This window comes from Saccoglossus kowalevskii, chromosome 15, assembly GCF_978046115.1.
Source record: "Saccoglossus kowalevskii chromosome 15, keSacKowa6.1, whole genome shotgun sequence".
Classification (NCBI taxonomy): Eukaryota; Metazoa; Hemichordata; class Enteropneusta; family Harrimaniidae; genus Saccoglossus; species Saccoglossus kowalevskii.
The window spans coordinates 19006836-19017930 of NC_140655.1; the positions used below are offsets into that span (position 1 = coordinate 19006836).

At 34.6% G+C, this 11095-nt stretch overlaps 1 protein-coding gene across 1 annotated transcript; it reads right to left on the reverse strand.

The window, feature by feature from the left end:
• Positions 1-4858: 4858 nt before the first annotated feature.
• On the reverse strand, positions 4859-11075 carry LOC102801141 (histone-lysine N-methyltransferase PRDM7-like). Its single transcript, XM_085508330.1, has 9 exons — positions 10968-11075; positions 10613-10794; positions 9602-9727; positions 9267-9325; positions 7783-7873; positions 7196-7282; positions 6746-7014; positions 6203-6455; positions 4859-5676 (listed from the first exon to the last, which is right to left on the reverse strand). Exons 2-9 carry the CDS (start codon positions 10767-10769, stop codon positions 4982-4984), a joined length of 1737 nt encoding a protein of 578 aa, XP_085364456.1. The 5' UTR covers positions 10770-10794; positions 10968-11075; the 3' UTR covers positions 4859-4981.
• Positions 11076-11095: the final 20 nt, after the last annotated feature.

Sequence of the window (11095 nt, forward strand, 5' to 3'; positions counted from 1 at the left end):
TTACAACAATTCTGGAGGTATAATGAAACACTTAAACACATCCAACTATTGTTTGATCTGTTAATGGAGGATCGAACCAGTCCTATGGATAAGATATATTTTACGTCCAGATTTTACGCCACCACCGGCACTTAGAATAAATATTCACGTCTCTGACGTCATACAGACCTGGATTTGAACCTGTCATTTTATTGTGTTTGACTGTATACCATTGCGCTGCAGACGCTGCAAACATCTCGAAAAGTGTTCTATATGTAAGTTACACAGGGAATGTATCAGGTATGGTTGATCGACGTTCAATATGAAGCCTTCAAATAAACATTACATAAAGGACAAAATAAACTGTGCTTACGGTACTTACATGGTAATTATAATTTAGCGCACTTGATAATTTTAGTTTATGTACGACGAGTCCTTCTCTTTTCTACCTCCATGGTACGACGAAATGTCGGCAATTTAGGGAAAAAATGTATGTGCGGTGAACAGAGATATACCATGGAGGTTTATATTTTGAAATCCGTACTTGACGTTCGATAAATATTTTGTATATACTCAACGCCTACGAATGTAGTCTGTACCTTAAAGACCGATTAGTCAATCAAATACAAAAAATGGATTTCCCCGTGGTTAATAAATACGAAGCATAGTCCGATTATCCGTGGCCTTTGTACACCTTCAATAGCAGTGTAATCTTTGTCGGTGTTTTTATAATAAAAGAAACGCAATTTGTCTGTAAAAACATCGGCAGTTATCACCTTGGACAATAGATGTTAATCGGGTCGGTGTGATGCTTGCTGGCATACATCCTGTGGGGTCATGTACTTGGCATACACAACATAATAGCGCTCAAATGTTGCTCAATCTTTATTAAATAGAATAACAGACTAAATCAGACGGGTATGAACCGGACTTTGGTTTTACAATACAATGTACATTGGATGTTCATTTATTTAGCTCCATGATTGAACAATGTGCTTTGCGGTACGACGCAGGTTACTGTCAGAGTGGACTGCCGCTAAAGCTCATCAAAAACACAACACAACTGAATCTTTATTAAACACAAACAAGAAAAACATTTTCAGTCCGATGCATTCACTCTGAAATCCCTTCAGTACTCTGTAAATAGAAAGACATGTTATTCACTAACTGTCAATTAAGTTTAGTTTATTCAAGACACAATCGCGTCTCCTGGGAGACGGATATGGTTAAAATAACAATTAAATACATTGAATTCCTAGTCTGTAATGTAATAGCTGACTTCTCACTTACTCACATTTTTTTAATAGTACGTGACGCACGAAAACACATTTTCCGTAATCAAAGTGTACGAACGCAATCTGTACTGTAAAAACCGACTTCTGACTTACGTCTATACTGTACTGGCCAACTTCTCACTTTCGTACTTAGTAGTAAGTGCCATGTTCAGTAATGATCGACTTTTCGAGAAAAAAAATGTAAATATGTTTGAACGTAGTATGTACGTAATGACTTCTCCGATGTTTCACCGGCCGACTTCCCCACTGGCCGACTTCTCCGATATTCACTGGCCGACTTCTTGCACTGGCCGACTTCTCCGTTGTTTTGCTGGCCGACTTCTCCTGCTGGCCGACTTCTCTTGTTACCGTTTTCTCCGATACAACTATAGGCGAAGGCGAGAACATTCAGTACAATTATGGGCGAACGAGAGAATATTCAGTACAATTATGGGCGAACGAGAGAATATTCAGTACAATTATGGGCGAACGAGAGAATATTCAGTACAATTATGGGCGAACGAGAGAATATTCAGTACAATTATGGGCGAACGAGAGAATATTCAGTACAATTATGGGCGAAGGATGGAATATTCAGTGCAATTATGGGCGAAGGAGAGAATATTCAGTACAATTATGGGCGAACGAGAGAATATTCAGTACAATTATGGGCGAACGAGAGAATATTCAGTACAATTATGGGCGAACGAGAGAATATTCAGTACAATTATGGGCGAAGGATGGAATATTCAGTGCAATTATGGGCGAAGGAGAGAATATTCAATACAATTATGGAAGACGGGGAATGTTTTCGTCACGAATATGGGCGAAAGAGGGTGTTTTCAATTAGAACTTGCTGCGAAACCTAATAGTTTACTGGGTAAGCAGAAGAAGAATGCGATGGAGAGGGTCATACTAATTACTGCCCAGGGCGAAAATACTCGCTTATACACTGTTATAAAGATATATTAAAATAGCAAGGACCGTGAATGTCACTAACAACAAACATAACAATAGATAATCGCCCTGTGTCTTTATTTTATCGGAGTGTCTCGTGCCACGCCCGTGGCAGGAGACAATATGGCTACTGCCACGGGCGTGGCAGGAGACAATGTGGCTATTGCCACGTCCCGGAAGTAAATGTACCGACGTTCTATGTGTAGTTTCGGCCGTCATATACAGATTTTTCACTTGTTTTACCATCGGTGTTTGAATAAAATACTTTCACAGTGGTGTCGTTGTCAGAAATAATTTCAATTCGCGCATTTTATACGAAAATGCGAAGTCCAACCATTGACGGAAACTTTGTACGCCCTCCGGTGTTGGGAACTTGGAACACTACGTTTACCTAAAGCCAACCTTGGAGTTTATCAATCTAATAAAACTCGCAAATCACGGCGTCGTTATATAACGAAAATACACTATTAAAATAATTTTCTTCAGCCTGAGGAGATACGTTATTCGGTTTCTCTGGAAACTAGTAAATCAAATTACTTCAGAACTGACTAGGTAGTGCCTGCATGAACATGTATTGAGCAATCATTACATAGCCTTGTAATTTAACATGCACTGGTTTAATTTTCCCATTTAGGCGGGGACATTGAATTGTGTAATTGCGTCGATTAACGACTTGTTTAACAGGGAAATAGTGTGAACGTACCACACAGTCAGTTGTAAAAGTAAATGTGGAAATATTGTGGAAATTTACTATGCTAAGTTGCAAGGTTTTTTCTCTAAAAAAAACAACAGGTCGCAATGACAATGAATATACTATTGATATTAGTCGTGCTACAAGTGTGTTCATGCTCTCTGTTATAAGCTCACTTTCAATTATAAAACCTGTTTTATTATTCGGATAAAATAACTTTTCATTCGTACAGTCGATGGCCTCGTCGTCATAATTCAAAGTACCAAATGTTGCATATTATTGAATGTTGGTAATTCCTAGTTACATTTAACATTAACCATATCTCTGACTGTAAAAAAAGGAAATAATATATTATTGGTACTATATTAATTTTATTTAAAACTTTAAAAATACGGTAACGACGCCGTAATTTGCGAGTTTTACTAGATTGATAAACGCCGAGGTTGGCTTTAGGTAAACGTAGTGTTCCAAGTTCCCAACACCGGAGGGCGTACAAAGTTTCCGTCAATGGTTGGACTTCGCATTTTCGTATAAAATGCGCGAATTGAAATTATTTCTGACAACGACACCACTGTGAAAGTATTTTATTCAAACACCGATGGTAAAACAAGTGAAAAATCTGTATATGACGACCGAAACTACACATAGAACGTTGATACGTTTACTTCCGGGACGTGGCAATAGCCACATTGTCTCCTGCCACGCCCGTGGCAGTAGCCATATTGCCTCCTGCCACGGGCGTGGCACGAGACTCGGCCTTATTTTATATGCAGTCACGTAATAATACATTTGATCTCAACAAAAAATGTGAGATTTTACGACAGGTACTAAGTAAACCCAAACTAAAAAAAAAGCGACAAATGTTATTTATAATTTGTGGCATTGGTATGTTAAAATGATTTCAACCAGTTAAGTTAGCAAAATAATAATTAAAAAAAAAATATGGATTCAATCAGTTTTTAATTCTCAAAACCAATGTAAGTAGTATACTGGTGAATAGTGGATAGTATTTTAACTGGAATGCGGGGGCTTTCCTTGGCGTTTCGATAGTGGAATAAATTATGTTTCATCGGTGAGCTTTGTTTACGCTAGTAACATCCGCATCGCTTATGACTTTATTATAATTAACGGCAAGAAAAACCAAAAAAATCGACATATTCAAACTAAAATACAAATAAACATAATATAAAGGGTTATAAAAAAAAAAATATTAAAAAATGATTCCAATGGTTTTTCACTCTTATTTGTATTGAAAATTTACTTCGCCCACATTTGTACTGAAAATACTTACCTTTGCCCATATCCGTGTTGAGAATATACGCATTTTATAGTCACGCACCCTATTTAAGATTTTTTTAGTAGCACCCGGCCATATGAGTTACATCTGTGACCAAAACGGACCGTAAATGATCCAAATAGTGTGCATGAAACGAAAAATTAAAAAAAAGTACACATGTAATACTTAGTACATCACTTGTGATGGAAGGAAATCACTTGAAGGAAATCGGTTCATGCATGTACAAGGTATGACAGAGGTCGCACAGAATCCAAAGCCCTTGTTCCTGCACAGGAGTCCAACAGGGGCTAACCTGATCTTATTCATTTATTCAGGGAAAATTCTATTCTATTGTGTGGAAATAAAACTGCAAATATTTTACAAATATTAAAATTTTTATTTTTATATTCACAGAAAATTGTGTTGATAATCATTTACATTCAGTTGGTTGTTGCTATAAAAATAAAAAAACATATTTGGAGTACCACCAGAACAGACTTATTTGCATGTTTTTTTTCATATAATTATAATAAATCAATTTACATATCCCCCAAAATTGAGGTCCTCAAAACATGTTTGTGAAAAATAGACTTTTAATGTTTGCACATACTATGGTAATCATCACAAGGTCATCTTCCAACTAAATGTACAAGGCTATTTTTAAACTATGTTTACCTTCATTTGCATATCAGTTTCTGCAGACTACAACTTCAAAAACAGAAATTTCAAATTTGTTTGTGATTTTCACCAAATACTTATGTTGGTGAAAAGTTGAAAACAGCATAATTATATTTGTGATTGTTGTTACTCTTCAGTGTGTTTAATCATGTGTTGTTTCAGTTGACCTGGTGTAATAAATCCATGTTTACAAATCTGACATCTGTGTGGATATTCATGTGTGTGGTGAATGACGACATGAACTTTGGCTTCACCTGACCTACTGAATCTTTTATCACAATATTCACATTTATAAGGTTTCTCACCAGTGTGAATACGAAGGTGTACTTGTAGGTGACTTGACTCAGTGAATCTTTTATCACAATATTCACATTTATAGGGTTTCTCACCAGTGTGAATACGAAGGTGTTTTTGTAGGTCACCTGACATACTGAATCCTTGTCCACATACATGGCATTTATAGGGTCTTTCCTTAGTGTGTGTTCTCATATGGTAGTCCATGTTAGTTGCTCGGTTGAATGCTTTTCCACATTGAGTACATTTGTAAGGTTTTTCACCAGTATGGATTTTATGATGTCTCTTCAGGTCACATGACTGTATGAATGCTTTACCACACACATCACATTTATATGGTCTTTCATTGGTGTGAGTTCTCTTGTGATATTCCATGCTACCTTTTATATCCGTAGAGTATTTACACTGATCACATTTATATCTCTTAACAGAATCATAGTTTCTATGTTGATATTTTGAATGTTTTGTCAAATAGTTTGGATCTGTAAATATTCTCTCACACTTGGTACAAATGTAGGATTCACCATCTGCAAATAAATGAGAACATTTTGAAGTTATGATTAATTTAGTTTTGTTTTCATTTTAACTTGGGTAAGTGAACTCTACTAATGTGATATGGGAAGTGTTTAAAAGTTGAAGGCACATTATCAGATATGCACATTCAAAGTAAGGCACTTCCAATTAAAATTCTTTTAAGTTTGTATTTCAAATACTGCATAACCTAAATAACCATGCAGTTTTGACAAATAAAAGCTTGTTTGAAATATTCCATATAAATGCATAATACTGCATCACCTGAACACTGTCAAATCTTAAAACTGCCCCCAGTGGCAGCAATGATTTATTTTTTGAACTGTTGTTTTTTTGTATTGAAATTATCCAAAACAATTTGTTTCTTGATTACCAGGCCCATAGTTGTTTTTTAAGATTGTTGTGTGGTTCGGGCCAAATGACAGTACCAGGCAAAACTTTCAAGATTTTGTACCTTTTGCTTTTTACTATCACTCTGTACAAGTGTATTCAGTGAAATAATTAAAATTAAAATACACCTACCTTCTGTCATTTTTATTTCATCAAATTTAATTTGGATTCCTAATTCTTTGGCATATTGTTCTCCATAATAGACCAACAATTCACATCCTTTGGAAATAGCTTTAAAACTTCTGTAATATATTTCACCATGGTACTGGAATGCGACTAAGTTTTGTTCACTTTCATTTCTGGCACAGTTTATGAATCTCATCCAATTTGATTTGGTTTCCTCTTTCCCATCAACAAAGTAGTTTCTCTTGTCTTGTTTAGAAACCTGGAAACAAATAGACAAGTTTCTCAGTTCTTCATACTATATTATTGTTCAAATAAAAAATGTTCTGTCTTGGTGATTAATGTTTTTGTTATGACTATAATTCATTACCATGCCAACTTTTCTTTCAAAGGTTTAGCCCTATTTTGTCAATGGGTTATAGTAATTGAGATTCATAATTTTAACTAATTTTTAAAACAAATTTACATTCATATTTTCAGAGACACAGAATGATATATGTATTTGTACAAGTACACCTTTTGTTACATCAAAAGTAGTGTACTAACACTTACTTGCCAGGCATAACCACTGTCATATCCTTTTTCCTTATCTACAATTTCACCTTTATAAGGTCCAAATCTAACTCCTTTTGGTATAGGTTGTTCACACCATACTCCAAGACCTGCAGTTCTTATTCCAGATTGGCCAACTGATAACAGATCTGGTAAACTCTTTCTGGCATGGCTTCCTTTAAATCCCTCAGGTATTGGGTTGTCTTGGATGATTTGCAGTGGGTGTTTTGGGCAATCTCCTTCAAAGAAATCATGACAATCTTCACAATCTGTAAATAATATTAGTTGGACATTAATTATAATATATGGTTTCATTTAATTGTGCTTAATGTAACATTTGAATGCAACTGGCTGGTATTGCATAAATATAATTAGTTTATCAATTGTTTTATTAGGAGAAAATCCAGGTCAATACTCCTTAAAAATAAAGCAATAAAATGTAGTACTCACAAATGAAATGGTCATCATCGGGAGCTTCAATCTCCATATAACTTTTTCTTTCTGCTTGTCTTCTTGGGTATCTGATAACTTTTGTATCTGAGAATAATTAATAATTTCAAACAATAAAACTGTGAATTAAAAAAAAAATTATTAGGTCTTTTAGGAAATGACATTGCTTTTGTTATCAAGTACCTCTACCAAAAAAATATGCATGTTCTACAGATTTGTACCTGCCAAAAAAACTGACATCTATTATCTATAGGTGCATGAAAGATGTGTTACAGTGCAATTGCTACTAAAGGCTTATCCAAATTCAAGGATTTATAAACAGTAACTGTTGATTGCCAACACAATATTCATGAACGGTACATATATTCTTTACAGCAGGGGACCAGGCCTAAAACTGTAAAAAAAAAAAAAATTGAGTGGGAAATTGATTGTCACTGGTTCATCTATTCAGCGAAAATAGTGATAACAAATACTTAAGTCCTAGTGAAAATAAAGTACTACAGTGCATGGAAGATGTATGTATTAATTACCTTCAAGTTGCTGTAAGAGCTAGGACATGCCAAATAAAGGTTTTATAAACACATTACCTTCCAGAGTCTTTGAAGCTACGACAACAGACTTTTTTTCCTTGTTCTTTTTATTTGCATATCTGTTAACCTTGTCTCTTCTTTTTGGTTTCTATATTAAGAGAGAAAATGTTGAAACAAAATTATTTGAAAGATTTCTCTGGGGGATGTTTTGGATATTGTGTTATATTCTGGTAGATGGCTTGAACCAAAATATCACCCAGGGCAATGTTTGACACTCAACATTGTTTGTGAAATCTATTCTGTAAAAAATCTATTCGAAAGCCAACTGTTTAGTCAAAACCCAAGCAGTTAACCAACTCGCTAGCGAGTTTGCAAATTGGCTGCCACAATACTTCTGAGACTTGCTGTAAAGCAATATACGGTAATATAGATTGGGACATTTCCTCAGTCAAAATGAATACAGGTAGAAAGCATTGCTGACTTTGACGACATGAGTGCATAATTCTGATTTTTTGATTAGGTACATCTAATTAATCTGACAACAAACTTGCATTATACATTTGGGGGGGGGACCAAAAGTATCTTGATTTTTGAATGTTCATCTTTGGCATAATTTTTTAGATTTGCATGCTGCTCCATTAAAATGACTTGCACTGTTATGTGCGTTAAATTTGTCGCTAAACCTGTCAATTTGAAAAAATAACAATAACTATTTTCAGATAAATACAGAAGCATGAAGAAGCATGGCCTAACACATATTTGAAATTTGCACTTTCTGCAAATTCTGGGACTAGTTAATTTTGTTATCCATTAGACTATCGGTAGCTTAAAATAATTTGCATTATATTAATGCATACAGATTTTGCATTTGGATTTGTATAATGTTTATTTCATTCAAAGTACACTCTGTATCATAAAGTTTCAGGGGGTGACGGGGAAGTAAGCCAGGCTGAATTAATTATTGAGCCAGTGGTACAGTACAGCATTTGAGCGCACATCTGGTATAAAAGTCAAACAAAACAGTGTATTATGATTAAGTGCAACTCCTATTTTTTTTTTTTTAAATTAATAAAACAAATAAATAAAATAAATGTAGCAAATAGTCAAGTTGCACCTTTCCCCTCCATTAAGAAAAATTAATAAATAAAAAAAAGTAATAAATAGTCCATTTTTTTTAAACTTGTCATGCCACATATAACCAGGGCTTGAAATTCAGACTAAATTCTGATTAATTGACTAAGGCATAATCCAATTGATCCACCTAAAATTAATGATTCAATTATTTTCCATTTCATTTTCCATATAAAGCTTCCCAGTTACCACAAGTACCAACTTCAGAAAATAATTGTTCATCTGGTCAACCAAACTAAATTGGTTAATTTTGAGCATTTTACATATAATAATATAATCCTGCAAGTATTTCAAAATCAACAGTCATGCAAGACAACGCATGGTTACATATTACTTCTGTACTGTGTATCATTCAACACAAAATTAAATAATAAATTATAAAAAGACACTTCAGATGACAAAATGCTTACCTTATCTTCGTGAAAACTGTTCACCTTCACTGGTATTTTAAACGGAGCTGCAAAACTAACTGAAAAAAGGTGTACTACATTTTCAGTTGTACTACACCAGTAACTACTCAATATTTCAATTCTACTGGGATTATGGTCAGTTCAATTTATATAGATATTGGGGGGTATCAGTTTGTAGAAATAGAATTTGATTACCATACATTTAAAGTTGGCAAAATATAGGACAAGATAGATTGTAGGATATTTGTAAAATTGTTGGGCATGTTTTTTTCCTCAAAGCCCCGTTTATCTAGGTCAATGCAGTGTTTTTTCCATCTTTAACATTTTAACAATACCTTGTTTTGTCTTTCTGTTGTCAAATCCAGGCACCCATTCTTCATCTTCACTGTCACTCTCAACTTTGGCTTTACGCTTCCTACCTCTAGGACCATTCATAAATTCAGGTTTTACAGCAGTCAATCCTTGAGTTGAAATAAAAAAACAAAACATTTTATAAATATCGAGAGATGTAATTTTTCTTTTGCCATGATATATACACTACATTTGCCCTAGACCAGGGCATGGACTTTAAAGTTGAGAGAGTGCCCATTTATGAGATAAATTGATTGGCCTGATAGACTGCTGTGAATAGAATTGTCATGAGAATTTAGTGTACTAGACTGGATTAAATATTGATTTTAGTCCCTGTTTAGAAAAAGTTGGTCAGAGATAAACAGATGATTTCATTCAGAATTTGTATCATGAGCATGCACATATTGAGTTACAGGTGTACATCATATTTTTTTGGAGATTCAAACAAAAAGGCCAATTGGAGCGTATTTGCTTTTTACTCATATTTGCTTTTTTGTCCATGCCAATTTTTATCAGAACTGTATTTTGTTTTCTCTGCCAGTTTTACAGGCAGGCATACAGAAATATACACTCTCTCCACTTTCCGAATAGAATTGCACAGTGGCCTTAGGATCCACCTGTTCATTGATGCTGGCGAGTACACTAGCAGATGAGGCCAAGCACCTATCCGAATCAAAAACACAAAACCACAGTTATACTAGAATTTACCAATTCTTGCATGTACTCGAATGGCTAGATTTCAAGCTGTACACGAACACATCTTGGCAAATTGTGACATATGGCAGAAACCATACGAGCAAGTGTAGATCTGTATATTAATACTGAAAAGTATAACCAGGTATGGAAAATTGCTTTCACACACAATTCATTTTTTAGTCAACAGAATTGATAGCTAGGTCAAGATACAATTTCATTAATTTGACCTCTCGACCCACTATAGTGGTATGAGTTTCAACGTGGTCCACCTTGAAATATTAATATTAAAAGAATCTCACCAACTTGTAACATCATTTCATAATTTTCTTTGATATTTCTCAATCTCATTTTCTCATAATCAGAAGTTTCATTCCATTCCTTCTCAGTGAAATATGGTCGAATTATTCCATATTCGTCCTCAGATTTACGTTTTCCTTTGGTTTTAGATGATGACATTCTTCTTCTTGAACTGCTGAGAATACTAGTATTAAGACAAGAAACGTCTGAGAATAATCATACAACAATTTGGACAAAATTTCTGAAAACGTCAAATGTCGATCGCGATCGTCTGCCGCATAAATTAACCAGAATATTGAATGGATGTTCTCCGTGAAACACTATTTCAATTTTGAATTGGTAAAACTTGATAGTTACCTTGAATGTAAAACCGGGATAATAATCGTCGTTTTTTACTCGATCTAGAATGCAAAACTTCTGCTTCAGTGGTGCTTAGACTAGACTGCTACAGTAGTCTGACAGTGGTGGTTCAAGATTTTTGTTCA